Raw genomic sequence first — 20,946 nt, forward strand, 5'->3', positions numbered from 1 at the left:
TATTTAATTTAATTTTTACTTCGTTTTGACATTATTTCAAAAACCATGATGTAAAAAAAAACGCATACGATGGTATACAAATTTTCAAAATTGCATAAAAGCAATAAATACAATGAAATGTTGATAAGATAAATACTGCGGCGTTAAATTTGTGTTCTACAATAGAGCCGTTTGCGAGCCAAATCTAATAAGGTCTAGAAGCTATCATTTAGAGGGAAAGAAATGGGTTAGCTATGATCTTCAAATTTAAAAAAAAGTTGCACCAAATACAGGATTTCTTATAAAAGTAGGAATCATGAATGGATTTGCGGCAATATCAAATTATAAACGTACCTGTGTGAAAACCATTACATAGGGAATTCAAAATGACTACCCTTCTATCTATATTACCATATATGCAAACTTGGGCCCCCGTATTTCTAAGGCACATTCAATTCTAGAGACTTCATGATTGCAGAGACTTTCACAAAATTAACATAAGGCAATTTCATTAGTGCTGTCCATCATCACCTATTGAAATGTGTGAACATTACAATGCCGTATTACATAATCTAAATATGGTTTCCATGGGCTATAGAAAAGGTGTTGAAATTGCTTTTGAGTTGATTTGTCCGAAATATTTGTGATGATATTGTAAGTACTAACAAGTAAATTAAATCATCTTAGATTAGGCTTATGTACATACATGATACTTTTGAAGCCAATGCAATCACAATCTTTTCCAATCAATAATTTCCTACAAATTGTAAAAAGTCTATGCAAAAGAAATATCATTACTGTAACAATAGGAATAGCTAACATTTGAATTCATGTAAACAAAAAAAAGAGTATTACACAGGCTAGAAAGAATATGATGAACATGCAGTAAGCTCATAGTAGATATACAAGTACGTAAACAAATTTACTTTAAACAATGGCAAGTAAATGGTAGATTGATGCGCTATCATAGAAGTGTTACTGCATGTATGTACATCAAGGCAGGAATTTACATATAAATATGTACAATGAGACTTTTTTGTCTGAAAATACTTCAAACCTATTTCTGAAAATCAATTTAGGAATCGACTACCTATCATGTATATAACTTTTACATGTATATACACCGGCATGTTCCATTACTCACAGAAAATTCATCATAATAAAAGAAATATGTAGTGAAAAATAAAATAAGGGAGCATCAACACTTAGGAATGCCCTATCTGGAACTTGTTACAAATTAATGTGTGGGAAGTAGTGTTCATCATTTTGGATCCTTACTTCTTAAAAATCATTCTACAGTGTGATATGCAAGAAATAATGTATTACTTTCTAGGACCAAATTGTATATTAATATGGGATGGTAAAACATTTTTTCAATGTCCTTTCATTTTCAGTAGGGGTTTTCCTAGTCGAATGGTTTGAACATTTAGCTGGAGATGCCAGGGTCTTAGGTTCGAATCTGATGTCAGGTTAATAATACGTGTTTCAAACGAAAAAGATTGTAAAGATATATTATATGCTATATCAACCCATAATATTAGTATATTATTAAGAAAGTTTGTAAATTGCATGAATACATTAGAGAAAGGTGAATTTGAATAGATTTTATGGTACAGTCATCATACATCATTACAAAATTGTATGGTACTTTAAAAAACAAATTAAAGTAAATGTAAGTGAGCCTTAAACAATGGGTATGGACAGTGACAACTGACGGCATAATTGCTCTGTTCAGATGACATGCATGATTTGAATAGTCCTAAACTCAGTGAAAATGGGACTAGCAGGCAAATTATTTGTTTTTAATTGCTACAAAATAATAACCATGATTATGTACCTGAGCCTGAGGCTGAAATATAAAAGATAGTAGGATATTGGCTGGCTCTACTTTTGGGGAATATGAATATTGACAATATTGCTCTTGATAAAATCATATGGCCCTTCATCTTACGACTAGTGGCAATACATTTTTTTTTTTTTGGGGGGGGGGGGCAAGCAATAATTATATTATAATGTCCCCCCTCAATGCCACACAAAAATAGGGAACTTTGATTAGGCTACGCAACCAGTATACTCTCTTATTTATATATATTATTGGAGCAATGTAGTCCTAAAAAACAGAAGCATATAATTCGAATCTCATGAAGTACCAAATAGATCATCAGCGAGACGAATTTGATCAGCCTTCTTTAGAACATTATTCAGGGCTTCACACTCTACGGCCTTGGTTTGCTTCTTTCTCCAGGCTCGGAGCATTGATAGTGTACCCATGTATGATACTTCTGAATTATTCATGTTTGTGTCGACATAACGTTGGATATCTTCTGGCTCAAAGCCGAGAGCCTTCCCGAGATTATCTATCTCATCACGCCTTCCAACTTTTCGAGCAACAGTGTTTAGCTTATCATCAAAGTCTTCCTGTCTACCTGAAATGTTCCTTAAATAGATCATATTAACAAAAAATATGTTAGTACGTTTCTAATTATATGTCCTGACAAGTGGGGGGGGGGTGCAGCAAAACATCATAGCCAATGGCTACGTGTATATTTAAACCACACAAACAAAAAATATCGCTTTCACTTGCCTGGACGGGTAGAGTGCAACGGACATTCCTTTTCTCCAGTCTCCTCTTAATTTGAAATGTTATGGTTCGAATATGATATATCATATGCACCATAAGGTACATTGATATTACATTATTTGTTATTTGTGAGTGAGCCTCTACTTGGTTCAATTCACAGCTAACAGCATTCAAGAGCTTCTCGCACTTTCCGTCATTTGCGCAACGCTAATGACTATTCAGAAATCAAATGCAAAAATTGGCGCTACAGAAAGAGCGCACTGCCCTTCATTGTGAGGCTACTCAATTAAAAAAATGGAATAATCAATAATGTAATGACAAATTGATTGCTCAACAGATCTCCCGTTCTTAAATGCTAAGCATATACGTACAGAAAAGTGCTAGCTTATAGATGTCCTCATTACAATGAAAATGTAGTTGTATAGGGCCTACTAAAGGTACATGTTTTTTCTTTATATGGATTCTATTAATCTCAATATTGCATTACAAATCATCTCTTTGACCTCTCAATAATGGAAAGTGAAACTATAATTTCACTTTCCATGCAACTTAGGTGAATTACTTTGTAGCTTGCAACCCAGCATAGGCCTACTTTGAAGCATGCAAAATAGATGATTTCTTTAGCACTAATCATAATTCATTCAAGTTTAAGTTTTGTTATTATTTGTTCACATCCACTACCCACTTCCATTATCCCAACATGAATATTTTTTGAATAAGGTGTACCTATTTTTTGAATATGAATGTACTATTTTTAATGACTTTTTGATCTTATTGTCTTTTGTGCAGTATTCTTGTGTCATTATTAATGTAAATTGTCCTCAATTCAGACGCTAGGCTGCCATGATGTACAATTTTCTTATATCACAATAAATAACAAACAAATGATATATATTGGACTTTAATTATAAGGTATGTGAGCCCAGTTTTCCCTTCTCTTCATTTACTTAAGTTTTGTTTTTTAATTGTAAACTTACATTGCGACCAAGCCAAACAAAATTAGGAGATAATGTCTATCATGCAGTTATTGCAGCAATTTAATTATCATTTATCTTGCAATAATTTATATAATTATGTAATAAAAGTTTTTGTTTTAAGTTGCAAATTTCTTGGGGAGGGGGGGGGGGGTGGGGGGACAAACTGCCCCCTTGTCCATCCCCCCTAAAGACATTAATTATTTCAGGTTTATACCTGCACATGCTCTGATCTCAGCCAGAATCTACTTACCATGCTGATAGTATTAAAGGTGAAATGAATTAGTATAACTTACTCCAGAGTTTCACATGTACTCCGATGTGATGTTTGCAGTGTCTCTGAGCCTGATGCACCTTGCAGTTGTTCTGCAATTTCGAGAACCAGGAAAAAGTAAGTACATGTAACACTCATTAACCTATAATTCTGAGTGCTGAATAAAGTAAAAATGAATATTCAACTTTAAATGTTAAAAGGGAGAACACAAATTCACAAGCACGTATCACCAATATAATTTCTTATATTTGGTTTCGAGGCCAATAATTTTTATTCAAAACTTCTCAAGGGGAAAATTCCTTCGCATTTTACAATTCATGGCATAGAGATGTTATTTGCGCTGATAATACATTCTCAGAATAAAGAATGATTTGAAATTATATTACTAGAGATCAATGAATCTTCAGGGAACAAAAACCTTGTATGACTGGCCAGACAAATTGAAATGACTGTCCTTTAATGTAATATTCATTTCTTAGATGTAACAATCAACTTAGTTAAACTGATATATTAGGTGAAAATTGATAGATGTTTTAGATGCATTCATACTGATTTGTTAGTCTTAGTTGACAGACCATAACCCTTTTAAAAGTTATGGAGCATACATTAAATTAGGATCGGTACAAGCTAATTAGATGGAGGAAATTACAAAATTACACCAACAAGAGTCTGGCATCTTCCTCACTCCAGCCACAGAGAAAATACATGTAGCAGGCGCGGATCGAGGATTTTCCAATAGGGGGGGGGGGGGGCAGGAAACTTGAAAATTGTGCAGACCGTTCTTTCAACTCAACATACCATTTTTCTTTTTCCCTTCTTTTTTCTCTCTATGTTTCTTTTCTTTTCTTTTCTTTCCTTTTCTTTTCTTTTCTCTTCTCCTTTTTTTTTCCTTTTCTCTTTTTTTTCCTCTTCTTTTCTTTCTCTTTCTTTCCTTCCCTTTTGTTTGCGCCGCCAATAGGGAGGCCGCGGCCGTTTCGGCCCCCCGGATCCGCCACTTATGTAGGAACACATTTATGGTAGAATCCCTTTGCTTGTGCCTCAATCAGCTGTAATGAACATTCCTCTCATTAAATAATGATAATGAAATGGGAATGACTGTTAAGAAAAATAGAGAGATCTACAAATGATGAAAATTCAATATAATTTACATCTGAATTCCCAGCTTTGTAGCATATTTTATTTATGCAAAACTCGAAACTTCAGTGTGTGGTCCAAGTTTTTTTTTTAACTGAAGGGCATTTGAAGAGCAATCCTTATCAGGGGACATTTCTATTTTGACTTTCTTCCAACTAATCTAATAGAAGAAGAAATTTCACAGATCGATTTTTCACCTTTACCATAACTCAACCTTATCTTTACACCAAAATACCTCGATCTTGTAAGGAAGCTCTCTCTCTTCTGTGAGGAGTTGAGAAATCCAATCGAAACAAGAGATTAACCTGTAGTCTCTCAATTTGTCCAACTTTCAGTGAAACAGCAACAACCTCTGGCTGGTCGGTGAAGTCTAATTCAAAGGGCTCACAAATCCTGGCTCCACTCGTTAGTTTTTCAAAGGAGACAACCTTTAAACAATTTTGTTTTAATGGGGAAATAAAGCTTCTCTTTTATTTTTCATATAGCAATTATCTGTTGTAAAAGTGTATATTCAATAGGCATTGTTGCCCTGAATTTAGCTCCAGCAACCATTATGAGCCACTCGAGCAGTTGGAATAGTAAGTTATTCCTACCATTCCAAATTTAGATTCAGATTCAGATTATGTTACAGATCCATAAATTTCAACTATGCGGCATGCAAGATTGTTAACCCAAACTTAGAAACTAATACTCTCATGTAACCCGTCTTAAAGCACTTACATTGCTCCTATTTCAATCACGCATAATTTACAAAATACTGTTAATAAGTAATCATTGTCTATCATGAGTCCTTGGTAAAGTTTGCTCGTCGAGCAATCAGAAATCAGCTCAGAAAAAAAATCTCTCGCTTTCAGGTGAGTGGTCATATACTTATGCTGCCCATGCACTTGGGAACACCATCCCATCTCGTATGAAGGAAGCATCCACAAGTTATGAGTTTAAAACTCTCCTCAAAATGCATGGATTAAACTATACTTTTCAATTAACTAGAATCTATAAACACATTACTGAACTTACAGCAGGTCTTCCAATTACGGTCTCCTTTACGTTGCAGGTCATTTTGAGATCACCTTCTGCTGCCTTAATAAAGACCTGTTGTTCCATATGGGCAGGTACAAAATCTTCTTCCCCTTCTTGGAATTTCACCAACTATCACCAAAGAAAGGGAAATAATATATTAATTATTCAGGGTTGCATACATAAACCATATTCGTATCATGAAATAAAATTTAATGAGAGTAAAACAGAGTTGATTATAGTTACTTCTAAGTCACAACATCATTTGATCAATGACCGTAATTATATACAGGTTGGTAACTCCCGAATTCGGGCTGCTCCATCAGTTCCAAACATTGTGTTATATTTGACGAGAACATGTGCATGAATGGCCCATCTCCAAAAAAAGGTAAAATTAACGTTAAATAATTTTAAAATACGCATTTTTTTTCTCCCAGGGGGGGGGGGGGGGGCAGAGGGCGCTACACAAAATAGTTTTTTGTGAGATAATGAAAAACTGAGTGTCAAATTTGAAAGAACATAATATTTAAACTAGACTTTAATTCGTCACTTAGACGAATTAGGTGATACGTATGATAATGGTTTACATAACGAATAATGCATTACACGATATATTATTTTGCTTCTCCCGTTCATATGCTTCTCCCATTATGATCTAGTCATATGTCAAGATTAAATTGTGTCTCCTTGATCATCATGGATCTAGGGAAGATAGATTGAAACAATATATGACCTTTGACCCTGTGCAGTAACCAGTTACACATTTGACTCTAATTTACATCATGAAGAACACCTTTTGATGATTTTATCTTATTCAAAGAAATGAAAATGTAATTGATAAATGATTAGCATCATTATGATAATGATGATCGTGATGATCATGATCATGATCATGAGCGCGATCATGACATCTTATTGAAAAAAATGAGGGTTGATTTAGATAGCATATAATCTCAGCTACAACATACTCAAAAATCAACAAAATCCAAGCCGAAATAACGGCGATATTGCTCGCAAAAGACAGGAATGTAGACTCCAGATTTGAGAAAAAGTCATTTCCCATAGGGATTACACGCAAAAAGTAATGGATTAAGTGAAAATAGGGTAATAATAAAGTAAAAAGGGTTATTTATGACATTATTTGCGAATCTACGTGTTTAAATAATCAAAGGAGATGGTACAGTGAAGGTCAAAAGGAAAAAAAAGTGAAAAAAAAGTGTTGGAGACACCCGGACTCGAACCAGGGATCTCGAGGTTGGAAGTCAAGTGCGTTACCGATATACCAAAACATCTCCCTTAGCGATTACACGTAAACAGGAAATGGAATTCAGAAATCCTACTTTGCAAGTGAAATATGAGCATGATCCCGGCATCTAATCGAAAAATAAAGGGCACACTTGTGATAGCTCATTGTCTCAGCTACAACATATCCGAAGCTCAGCGAAAACGAAGCTAAAACAACGGAGATTTTGCTCGCGAAAGACAGGAGTGTAGAATCCAGTTTTGAGAAAAAGTCATGTCCCATAGAGAATACACGCAAAATGCGAAAAAATTGACATGCCTCCTTTAATCGCAAAAATACACCATGATACTTTTGTCAAAAATAAAAATTGTGAACATTACATTTGTAGAAAATTGTCTCAGCTTGAACATATCAAAATTAAAAAGAAAATTGATCCATATTTACAGAGATACAATCAATTTTCCAAAAATATGCTGACGTCATAATATGCAAATTAAAATTTTGAGTTTGGAGGCCATTATGATGACGTCATGAGTTAATTGAGGATCAAATGAGACATGAAATCATATCTCCGACTCATAATCTATCCAAATATGACAAAATATTAGGAGTTTCTATCTATTCTAAAGAGTTACAATGAATTTTATATAGGCATGTTTTTGCCCATGTATTGTGGATAAAGATAACGCAAATCCGCGCGTGCTGTCAACTTTGACGGACGCTCATTGCGTTAATAAAAGGTGAACAAATTATCAAAATGCTTGGAAAAATGTACCAAATATGATGACAGAAAAAAATCGGCGATTCTATGTTGCAAAATGCCAGTACGCGCGAAAACGCGCGCGCATGCGCGTGTGCGTAATTTTTTTATCAAATGCTCCATATGGCCTGACACGTATGCAAAAAAAATTTGGGATGATTTAGAGCATTTTTAATTTTTGCGCGCGCGTAAACGCGCGGACGAGCGCGCACGCGCGCATTTACGCACGTTTATTGACCTCAACTTGACCGGACGGATATTGATCTTAATCATGATAAATATGAATGAAAAATTATTATTCGTTATAAAGATATGATCATTAGTTGATTTTCACAAAATGGCGCCTGGATGACGTCACGATGACTTTGAGTCTTTGAAAAGTCACGCAGTTCTAAGTTAGACTAAGATCTATCACCATTGAAAGATTCATAACAATGGCTTCATTCAGTCTTGAGATATCCTGCGAACAAATTCGAGGAAGAATAATAATAAATAAATAACTAGACTTTAATTCGTCACTTTGACGAATTAGGTGATACGTGCTATTTTGTTATCATGAAAGTGTGCCGATGATGATCTAATGATAATGATCATAAATACGATAAAGACCATGATTAAGAGTGGTATAGCGCCCCCTTCAGGTATTTGATAGAGATTTGTAGAATCAGGATTTCAGAAAAAGTCGCCTAACACGCTAACTAAGAAAATTCTGACATGTCGCCTTTAATTGAAATTTTCACTAAGATGATGTCATCGAAATGATAAATGATGTACGTCAATATTGTAGATAATTTATTAGCTACACCGTATCAAAATTTGGAAGAACATAGAGTACTCATAAGCTAGATAGTGCTCAAAGATCAATGTCATGAAGATTCATGATGTGAACGAAATTCACCTTCCTTAGGCATAACACGCAAATTAAGAAAATTCTGAAATGTGGCCTTTAATTGAATTTTGTACTATGATGACGTCAATGAAATAAAAAGTAGTGTGTATTTATCTTGAAGGCAATTGCCTCAACTACAAGATACCGAAATTTAGAAGAAAATCACTCAATATTATGAGAAATACACTAAATTTTCCATAAATATAATGACGTCATAATATGCAATTTTGTATTTTGACTTTCAAGGCCATTATGATGACGTCAAGATGTATTTAATGGCCTAATAAGATATGAAACCATATCTCCGAATAATACTGTATCTAAATATGAAACAAAAATGGCAGTCCTTATTCATCCCGATGTACTTTTTATAGGCATGTTTCTGCCCATATATGCTATGTAATACATGACCTCGCGCGCGCGGATATTTATCTTGGACGGACGCTCATTCCGTTATTTATAGTGATAAAGAGATGAACATGGTATCAAATTGTTCGAAAAAATATAAGAAATATTCTGTCAATAATTATTGCAGAGGATTTATTTTTCATTCGGCCGTGACGAACGAAAACGCGCAAAAATATGTGTTTTGCGCGATTTTTTATAAAATGCTTATAATGGCCTGAAACGTATGCAAAAAAAAATTGGAATGATTTTGAGCATTTTAAAAAAATTCGCGCGCGTTAACGCGCGCACGTCAGCGTACGCGCATGTTTACGCGCATTTACTGACCTGAAATTGACCGGACGGATATTGACCTTGTTCATGATAAATATGAATGAGAATTGTCTTTCCGTTAGGAAGATATGATCATAAGTTGATTTTCACAAAATGGCGCCTGGATGACGTCACGATAATTTTGAGTCTTTAAAAAGTCATGCAGTTCTAAGTTAGACTAAGATCTATCATCATGGCAAGTTTCATGATAATGGCTTTAGCCATTCTTGAGATATCCTGCGAACAAAATTGAGGAAGAATAATAATAATTTCTTCTATACAGACACAAAATAAATACTGGACAATTATGTACACTACATTTGTAGAAAATTGTCTCAGCTAGAACATATCAAAATTTGGAAGAAAAAAAAATCAATATTTACAGAGATACAATCAATTTTCCAAAAATATGCATCCGTCATAATATGCAAATTTAAATTTCGAGTTTGGAGGCCATTATGATGACATTATGAGTTAATTGAGAGTCAAATGAGACATGAAATCATATTTCCATTTCATAATCTATCCACATATGAAAGAATATTGGGAGTTTCTATCTATTCTGAAGAGTTACAATGAATTTTGTATAGGCATTTTTTGGCCCATGTATTGTGGATAAAGATCACGCAAATCCGCGCGTGCTGTCAACTTTGACGGACGCTCATTGCGTTATTAAAAGGTGAACAAATTATCAAAATGCTTGGAAAAATGTACAAAATACGATGACAGAGAAAATACGGCGATTCTATGTTGCAAAATGCTGGTACGCGCAAAAAACGCGCGCGCATGCGCGTGAGCGCGATTTTTGGTCAAATGCTCTTTATGGCCTGAAACGTATGCAAAAAATATTTGGGATGATTTGGAGCATTTTAATTTTTTTAGCGCGCGTTAACGCGCGCACCTACGCGTAAGCGCATTTTTACGCGCATATATTGACCTCAAATTGACCGGACGGATATTGACCTTGATCATGACGAATATGAATGAGAAATGGCTTTCCGTTATGAAGATATGATCATGGTCCCGTATTATAAAACAGTTACCGTAGCGGTAAGTGCTCATTTGAGCGGTAAGTCTCAAAAGCAGCGGTAACTTTAAGATAAACGGTAAATATCCGTTGCATAAAAACTTACCGCTGGACTTGAGCGGTAAGTCTATAAACATCAGCGGTAAGTCTATAAAGATCAGCGGTAACATTACCGCTACCCTCTGAGCTTGCGGTAACACTACCGTAACTATGGCTGCGATACTGGCTGTCTTGCAGCGTCGTGGATATGAAAGGGCGAGGAGGAGGGAGCGGATCTTCAGAGATCGCAGCCAGCCGTTGGAGTTGGGGGATGGTGACATTTTCCGGAAGTACCGGTTTACTAGGGATGGTTGTATGCATGTTATCAATTTGATTCGGCCCCTGTTGCAGCACGACACCCAACGGAATCAGGCACTTCCCCCAGAGCTGCAAGTTTTCATAGCTTTGAATTTTTATGCAACGGGGGCAGTGCTTGATTCCACGGCCACGATTCATGGCATCACCCGCTCAACAGCATCCAGGGTAATTCACCGTGTGTCAGTGACCCTCGGCACACTGAAACATGAGGTAAGTCAATACATTTTTCTTTAATAAAGCAAAGAGAAGACGAAAATACAGTCTGTCTAAAATTTGTATTTTGAATTTTCAATCAGCAAATTAATAAGACTAAGTCTAAGAGGATGAAAAATAACTCTATTTTTGTCATGGCATGCATGACATGCATATACTAAAAATACTATGCATTTTATAATGAACACATGGAAGACCTATTTCAGATAAATTTATATGTTTAATTAATCTTAGACGACCAAGCAATGACATGACAAAGGTCTATGCAGCGGTCTGACAATTTAGTGGTTGCCATGGGACAGAGCCCGCGACTGTGCCGGCCGGGCGGGAGGCTGGGGCAGCGCTGGCACGGTCGGTTAGTTGGCCGAGCCTAGCTGCCTGTCTACTACTGTCACTGCAGTCTCTGTGTAGTAGTCTGTAGACCTATAGTATCATTTTATTAGTGGTCATATAATCAAACAATAGCTACGTCTAATAAAGAATTCATAATAATAAAGACATCTTTATCCAAACTTCCTTCCCCAAGTTAGCGAGAGTGCAAGTGCTAGATGCTAGCGCTAGCGCTAGTATAATTACTATTTTGCACGTAGTCCTAGGTATATTGATTTGTGTAGAGTCGCCCATAAATTGGCGTGATATGATGCGAGCTTGATTGTATGAATCGTGTACCTATGACCCTTCATATAGGTATATATGTCAAAACAAATTTCTTACTGAATGATGATTGCATGATGAATGACTGTCATGACGAAAACAGCACCCTTTCTAATGCACAAAACGAGGAGTCTCTCATCACATTCACATGACCAGAGGCAGAGGCAAATGTTGCATGCACACATAATATACGTACTCTAAATTGAAACAGCTGAGCCCAGAGTATGGAAAGCTATATGCCAATCGATAGATATTTTAACGTCTTCAATTTCCAATTTCATCATTTCCTCTTTTTGCACAGATATCAAATAGACTTAATGATGAATTTATATGCGCATACACAGCAGTAAAAAATACAACATAATTAAACTACCGTCACAAAAAAAAAAAACTCACAACAAAATGGTTTTTAAAAAAATATAGTAAAACAATACTGCTATATATAATAAAGAAAATGATAATAATAATGATTGATGAAAAGACCAAAAAAAAAAAAAACACAACTGTCATGATTATATTAAGAGGAAGAACGTAGATTCAAACAAGATTCTCCCCGGAGAAGCATAAACTAATAAGTAAATAATAAATAACAGGAGAAAAGAGAGAGAGAGAGAGAGAGAGAGAGCTATATAGAGGCCCGGGAAGAGAGAGACGAGGGGTATAGAAAGAAAAGAGATCAGTTTTTAAGAATAGATAGTTATAGGAATAGTTAGTTGCATCACCATTAATAGCATAACTATGAATATGTTCATGAATTCGAGTACAGCCAAAGAAAACTTGCACTCTCTCTCATAATTTTTTTTTTAATCACTTCACAAACTTCTTCAGATATTTCACATACTTTTCTCAACACTTGATTGAAAGAAAGAAAGTTCATGTCCAATTCTCTGAATATTAAATGTATTCGTAGGAGATAAATATTTATTCATATAATTTACAATGTGATAAAGATTACATTTCTTGATATAACATCGTTTCTGTCTATAATAATAAATACTGGTGAATTTCAGCATAGCTGTATAAATATAATGACGATGAATAAAATATACGTCAAATTACATTTCAAAAGTTTGCACATGAATTAGACTTGTATTGTATACATAACATATGAAGATCTGCAACATGGAATTATTGATTTTTGTTTTCTTTCTGCATCTCCAATTCACACTTCAGATAATCAAGTTTCCAACGACAATGGAAGAAGTCAACAGAGCCCAAGTGGATTTCTTCAACATATCAGGCTTTCCCCAGGTCATAGGAGTGGTCGACGGAACACACATTAGACTAAATGGAGCTCCCTTGGGCCCTGGTGAGCACGTCTATATGAACAGAAAAGGATATTACTCCATCAACACCCAAATAATTTGTGATACCAATTACAAGATCATAAACATTTTGGCACGCTGGCCAGGCAGCACTCACGACAGCAGGATATTTCAGGTAAATCCATAATATTTTGATTCTAAAATTTCCTATGTAACCCACTTTTATTTTTAATGCCTCCATGAAAACATATATTGACATACATGTAAATCATTGAAATTGATGTCAAATGTTTGTTACAAATGCTACAAAATAATTGTGAAGCTAAGATCTTACAATTTTTAATAATTTTTCAAAATGTGTATATGCAAGAGAATGCAATAAATATCAAAGGTCAAGGGGCACCTATTCTACCATATTATGTTCATTCTTATAATGATTCTTCCTTTATACAGAACAGCAGAGTTGGACAGACTTTTGAAGATCTACAACAGCATGGTCTACTTCTTGGAGATTCGGGTTACGCTTTAAGACCATACCTGATGACACCAGTGCTAAATCCAAGGACTCCTGCAGAACAGGCTTACAATAGGTATGTACTACAAGAAACATTTCAATGCATATTTGTATCTACAATTAAAAAAGAAAGTGAATGAATGTATGCCATTTTAGACATCAAAGCAATACCATGATGTCAATTTGCCAATCACATCTCTTAATTAGCAGGATGAGTGTTCATGAATACCATTTGGCCCAGAAGAGCTACAGGTAAAAAAGAAAATTACTCATATATGTGACTTACTTCCTTTTGACAATGTATAGGTTAGATGTATAGCACTGTAGTTAGATGTACATGTATTTTCATAGTCTAATAGACTTCCCAATAATTCTTTGTTTTTAATTTGTTATACTTCAATTCCTTTACTCTGCAGAGCACATGCTACCACGAGAGTGAGAATCGAACAAGTCAACGGCCAACTAAAGCACAAATTCAGGTGCTTACTGAATGGTATGCAAATGGCACCCAGAAGAGCGTGCAAGATCATCACTGCATGCGCCGTATTGCACAATGTGGCTAAAGATTTGAAGCAGCCTGATGAAGTAGACTTTGGTATTGAACAACATGAACACGAACCAGACAGGGACGACCACATTGTAGACAACGGCTTAGCCATCAGAAACACTATTATTGCCAATTATTTCCACTAGATTTTTATGATGAAGACTTCTATATACTGTAACCAAGAATCTTTTTCAACATTCACTGTCACTGACCTTATTGTTTATCTATATTTTATATCATTCAAACATACTTATTTTTAGGGTGGACTTCCCCTGCTTTAAAACACCATTTTGGGTCATCTATAAGTTGACACATTAATTCTTTTTATTACTGCACTATTTAGTTGTGACAATATTGTTTAAGTATACTTGTACTATATAACTCAAGTGGTAGTAATCTTCTGTTTGCATTGAGAATCTTAATCAATTCAGTACTGCATTCAACCGGGGGGGGGGGGGGGGGGATTAATTGCTAAGGTAGCACCAAGCCAAAATTCAAATTTCACGGAATCGCCGGGCTAGGGCATGTTCTGCTGACCTGCCAATAGTCATATTGTTTTATAAATTTGTATATGAATGTGACATCATATTCAAGGCCCTCTTTCAATGAAGTGTGTAAGATATCCTTAAGATTGGCCTCATAACATTGTTATCTTTAGATGCAGTTAATTTACAGTATAATATATGGGAAGAGTTTATCTCCTGAATTTGTAATTTGTTCTATTCAGAAGCAGGCCACATATTTAATCCAAACATGACTGGGGGGGGGGGGGGGAGTCCCGTGGAACGCTCATGCATAGTCAATTAATTTTTAATAACGACATATTCATATTAGATTTCTGGGAAACCTAATTTCCTTAGTTCCAAAATGCACAATGATATAATCTTTTTGAATACTGAAAGGTAAAGTTATCATGAATAAGAACAAAATTAACATGGAATTTGCAAAACAAACAAAGTAACAATTTTAAACCTCTTTTTGATTAAAGACAAATAATTCGAAAACGTGAAGCGCACGCTTCATGACTAATAACTTTTCCTCCTCTATCTCCAAAAGTCTCTCTTCATAACAGCTGATTGGCTTTTTGGTGTCTTTGGCCGTGCTATCCCCTACTAGAACAGGCTGGTCTATTGGTGGTCCGGCACTGCTGGCTGCACTAGTACTGGTCTGTGGGTCCCGGGCCGGCACAGATATGCCACCCACCATGGTGTTAACCATCATGGCCACAGCCATGGCATTTTCTGCTGTCTGTATGCATATAACAATAAAGATTGCCTTGATTGAGTTTTAAAGAACTATAGAACCATACTGTCTAAATGTTGTTATTATTATTTTATTTATTAAAATTCTGTGATAAAAAGAGAACAATGTCAGTAAGGGTTTTATCTAATCATCAATATGTTTGAAAAAAAGGTTTAAAACACCCCCCTAAAAAAAATATTTAAAAAATGTAAGAAAAAAAAATTGTTGTACCGTACACCATCAGTGAGGATTTTGTTTTTGTTAAACAAAAAAATTACCATATACCCGTATTGAAAATGCCTCACATAAAAATACATGCCACATTTGAATCTCATGTTCAATGGGATAAATTTTTCAAATAGAGTTAGGGGGGTAGGGTGGTCAACATAACATTGACACTTTGAAGGTCGTCAACTAAATTAAGTAATATAGTGGTAAGCATTTCAATACCATCTACAATTCAAGATAAACCCTGATTAGGCCTGGGTATTTTTGAAGTTCTCAGAGTTAGGGAAAGGGCTCCCCCGCCCCCTTCCCTGAGATTTTGGCCAGCGATGCAGACATATCGTGCAAAGTGTTGAGGAGGGGGATGGGGGTACTTGTTTCCCCCCCCCCCCCTTGGCTCAGTTAGGGTTAAACCAAAGATGTACATATTCACAAGTCATGTATATTTTTATGTTTGTTTGTACTCTCATACCCAGAGAGGGGGTCAATCAAATTCTACAAATTTTACCTGTGACATTTGGCTCGAAGGGAGAGCTAGGTATCCAGCCTCCTCTTCTGGCCCCAGAATGCCCTCCACACTCTCCTCCACCATTGCCTCCAGTACTGCCTCGTGCTTCTCATTATATTCCACTGGTGGTCCACCTCCTAATGATCCAAAGTCAAAGAAATAAATGTTAACTTCTTACCATAAATTTTACGAAATGTTAATATCGATCGTACAGTTAAAGAGAGATCTTGGATTAGGTCGTGATGGTTAATAATCTACACCAAATAAGTGTAAGTTGTGATTTGCGGTTTAGTGGTGGTTATTTTACCCGACTGCTAAAAAAGCACAAGTGCTTATTAGTAACCGACGACTTTAGGTCCTATCTAAGGGACCTTGGTAATGAGGAATAATGCCTTAATACCAAAGGACACTAGTGCATCGACGACATGGTTTCGAACCTAGGTCGTCGGATTATGAGACCACCAATCTACCAACCAAGTCTCCTGATAATAATAAACCCCTTTACTAATTCAATACTCTTCTTGACAGGCTACTCTAGAGTATGCAAAACATGCTATCTTTTTAAAGAGAAATAAAAATAAAAAAAGCCTAGCATTCAAACACTAGGCTGTTGTCCTAAGTCATGAATGTTGATATGATATATTAAAGATAATTTTTTAATGCATGTACAATTTATGATGACCTATGGTGGTACAGTAGATACTAATAGCAGATGGAATCCCACCATTTTAAAAACTTGTTTTTTTATTGCACAAATGCTTTCTTACTTTTTAACTTTTCCAAAGCACAGGTAACTATTGGTGATAAATTACATGTGGTAGGAGTATACAAGAAAGGTACCTTTTACAGTTTTATCTGTTACACAATAAAGACAGCTTAATTTACCTGTCTTGTTCTTTGCGTCCCGGTACTTTCGGGCCTTTGCCGCCATTTCGTTCCAGGTAAGACGCAAGTCCTTTACTGTTCTACCTGGTTGGAGTCCCTGGGCCTCTAGGGATACGAGCCCTAGGGCCCATGCATCCTCTTTTCGTTTTTTGATCTACAAAAATTCAAGAACAAAAAGTACAATGTAAATTGGAACCTACTCAAGTTTTCTTTAATTATATGCAATAGATGATTAACATATTAATTCACCCTTACTTATTTTGAAAGAATACTCTCATATGGTAGCATCCAACTGTCTCCAAAGACAGTGGACTGCATTCTGTCTTGGGCATCAGAAAAAATGAAAACCAAAACATCATTTTCGGTATACTTATTAGAAGAAAAGTTGAAAGAAGGAAAAATTAAAATAAGTTAGATAAAGAGACTCTTTATTCAAATTCGAAATCATAGTTATGTCCTGGAAATTTTAATAAATAGATCTGCATTGGATTTTACAAACCTTTTCCACACAGTTCCCCGCTTTGCCGAACAAAGCTTGGCGGTTCTTTTTTACGTAGTCTGCCAGGCAGCGGACATCCCGACCTGTCAAATTCGGCCTGCGTTTCACCATTTCCTAGAATGAAGAAACAAAATTAAAAAACTAATGAGAAGCCAGAAAGATTGTTTAAAATGAGTTCTGTTAAATCAAATTTGACGGTATCAAACCCTTTTAAACACAAGATTGTTGTTCGGTTTTGTTACTCGATCAGTATAGGGCCTCGATCTATAGACTCATGCAGTACATCTCAATATTTCTACTAGTATAGGTCCAAAACCTGCCAATTAAATTACCACTATTTAACTTTTAAATATAGACTAGACTCTACATGTAGTTAATGCATTTTACAATATATTATTATTATTATTATTATTATTATTATTATTATCAATAACTATTATTATTATTTATCAATTGAAAAATAAATTAAAGTTTAAGGAGTTTGCTTAGACTAGACCACTCAATACTCACAATAGACAATTACTAGGGCCTATAATACTAATAATAGTAAAAGATTTACTTTTTCAACCAATGTAGATCTATGTATGAGTAAAAGCTAGTCTATGCTATAGTTTACTACTTAATCATGTTAATATTATTGGGTTCTGTAAATCTACACTCGGTTTATAGACCTTACTCAGTCCGACTCTTGAGTCTGAGAAATAAAAACACCCCCCCCCCCCGCAAACTTACATTAGGGAGGGCTTTTCCAACTCCCTGCTTACATGTAGTCGATCTAGATTATAGTTTATACAGCTCAGTATATCGTTATATTTCATGCCCCTGTTAATCGCCGGCCCAATCGCCGGCCCAATTATCCCTCAGCTCTCACACTGGGCATGCACACACTGTGACACTAGACATATAGTCTAGGGTCTATACTATTTTAAATAGTATCTGATTATAGATCTACTACTAGTCTGAAGCTGAATAAAGTTGAAATTCTAATTGAGAGTCTATATAATTATAGACTAGAAATTTGAATGAAGTTGAAATTCTAATCGACTTGTCTTATCGAGAGTCTTAATTTTATCTAGATATTCTAATTGAGAGTCTAGTATTTTACATTTTTAGAATGATATTATGAGGTAATTGCAAGTTGTTTACCCTTAAACAACTTTAAATCATCGGGTATTGTAGATAAACGAATGTTCAAAACACCACCCAATCTAGTCATGCTAGTAGTCGAATGTCAGATTATGCTACCCAGCTCCTCCGGGGAGCTCAGTACTCTAGTCCCCGCTGGCTTCTAAAAGCACGTACGGCTGCGGAGACTGACGTAAACATTACAATTAAACCCCAGTACGATGGCAAATACTGTCTGAGTAAAGGCTGCAAATTTATTGCCAGTACTAATACATTTATCAATATGTATAGCAGAATGAATATGCTCTTTCGATTAACACATAAAAATGATTAAAGTCAAGAAATACGTACGATGGACGATAATTGTAGATTAGCAGCAGCCGTCTTCGGTGTTTATCTCAGTGCAGTGGCTATATCTAGCAGACGACGGGTATTGCGCATGCGCTAAAATTTCTGGCTCGTCCAAGAAGACCATTCGCGGGTTTTTCTTATATTAGTTAATATCGGTTTTATGCAACGGATATTAAGCTCCGATGGTAGTTACCATTGATGGTAACTACCATAATAGTAACTCGGGGAGTTACTATTATGGTAAGTCAAAAGTTTTATAATACGGGGCCCAAGTTGATTTTAACAAAATGGCGTCTAGATGACGTCACGATAATTTTGAGTCTTTGAAAAGTCACGCAGTTCTAAGTTAGACTAAGATCTATCATCATTGAAAGTTTCATGACAATGGCTTTATTCAGTCTTGAGATATCCTGCGAACAAAATCGAGGAAGAATAATAATAAATAAATAAATAAATAAATAAATAATAAAAATCTTGACGAAATCAAAAGGTGATACGTCTACGTACGTATCACCTAATAATAAATAATAAAAATCTTGACGAAATCAAAAGGTGATACGTAGACTTCGTTACGTATCACCTAATGACAAAATCATCAAAATTCGCTCAGTGGGGGGGGGGGGGGGGTAGTGAGCACTAATTTTTTTTTTTGGTCTTCGAAAATATGAAAGAACATAATATTTAAATGACAAAATCATCAAAATCGGTTCAGAGACGGCTGAAATATAACGTTTTTTAATACTTGTGTACCAGCACAAATATTAGATATTTTGAAAAATTTGAAAAAACCGTTGAAAAAAAAACGAAATAACGCCTTTTACGTCGTATTTAATCCAATGCAGATGAGGGCTTTTTGTTGGCATTTTCGTGTTGCTTTATTACTCACAATTAGCCAGCTCATGTATTGTTATTTGTAATTAAATAATTAACAAGTCAACGCAAAGCGTAGCATCCCCTCGCAGGGTACAAATGGCCTATTTACATCAGAACAAGTTACCTCAATTGGACTATATTATCATATTACTAGGCAAGGAAGTTAACCACATCTTCACATATATAATTAGGTGTTTTTGCATATTTAATGAGCTTTGACCTTTCACCTTTGACCTAAATACTCTGAAATCGAACTTAGGCTGTACATGTATTTTGATACCATGTACCTTCATATCAAACAATACTAAAGTTATGGATCGGAGACCAGATTCGCATATTTAATGAGCTATGACCTTTGACCTTCATACTCGGAAATTGAACTTATCGTACGTTGTGTTTTGATACCATGAACCTTCATATCAAATTTCATTAAAATCCGTCAAACAATACTAAAGTTATGGATCGGAAACCAGATTCGCATATTTAATGAGCTATGACCTTTGACCTACATACTCGGAAATTGAATTTAGGCTGTGATTTGATACCATGAACCTTCATATCAAATTTCATTAAAATCCGTCAAACATTACTAAAGTTAGATGCTGCTTGTAAGTGTCGGCTTGCATGGTGATGTAGATATAGAGTAGGGCCATTCATCCTCTCCAAGCGCTATAGTTCTCCTTAGAACTATAAGCTAAGAAAGATAACAAACAGTCCTTTTCAGGACTACACACCCCAAGAAAGATTACCGAGACAGAGTCATTTTCAGGACTCCTCAATCCCCTCTCTCTCTCTCTCTCACACATGGTGCATCCGCAAGCCTACTGTATACTACTAAAGTTATCGATCGGAAACGAGATGTGTATTTTTTCGCTTATTTAATGAGCTATGACCTTTGACCTACGTACTCTAAAATCGAACTTACTCTGTATTTTGATATCATGTACCATCATATCAAATTTCATTAAAATCCGTCAAACATTACTGAAGTTATCGATCGGAAACCAAATTTGTTACGGACGGATGTACGCCCGCACGGAAGGACGGACGGCAGCGTTTCTATATTCCCTCCGACTTCATCGACGAGGGGACA

At 35.5% G+C, this 20,946-nt stretch overlaps 2 protein-coding genes across 2 annotated transcripts; one reads left to right on the forward strand and one right to left on the reverse strand.

Moving 5' to 3' along the window:
• The first annotated feature begins 10,589 nt into the window (after window positions 1-10,589).
• On the forward strand, window positions 10,590-14,505 carry LOC115920965 (putative nuclease HARBI1). The gene is made up of 4 exons (XM_030977789.1): window positions 10,590-11,162; window positions 12,993-13,259; window positions 13,538-13,674; window positions 14,015-14,505. The coding sequence occupies exons 1-4, from the start codon at window positions 10,806-10,808 to the stop codon at window positions 14,289-14,291; spliced, it is 1,038 nt and encodes a 345-aa protein (XP_030833649.1). The 5' UTR covers window positions 10,590-10,805; the 3' UTR covers window positions 14,292-14,505.
• A 429-nt stretch (window positions 14,506-14,934) lies between these two features.
• Window positions 14,935-19,031, reverse strand: LOC115920966. The gene is made up of 5 exons (XM_030977790.1): window positions 18,981-19,031; window positions 17,505-17,618; window positions 17,006-17,159; window positions 16,121-16,257; window positions 14,935-15,393 (listed from the first exon to the last, which is right to left on the reverse strand). The coding sequence occupies exons 2-5, from the start codon at window positions 17,613-17,615 to the stop codon at window positions 15,112-15,114; spliced, it is 684 nt and encodes a 227-aa protein (XP_030833650.1). The 5' UTR covers window positions 17,616-17,618; window positions 18,981-19,031; the 3' UTR covers window positions 14,935-15,111.
• Window positions 19,032-20,946: the final 1,915 nt, after the last annotated feature.

This window comes from Strongylocentrotus purpuratus, unplaced genomic scaffold, assembly GCF_000002235.5.
Source record: "Strongylocentrotus purpuratus isolate Spur 01 unplaced genomic scaffold, Spur_5.0 spur5_scaffold_1, whole genome shotgun sequence".
Taxonomy (NCBI): Eukaryota; Metazoa; Echinodermata; class Echinoidea; order Camarodonta; family Strongylocentrotidae; genus Strongylocentrotus; species Strongylocentrotus purpuratus.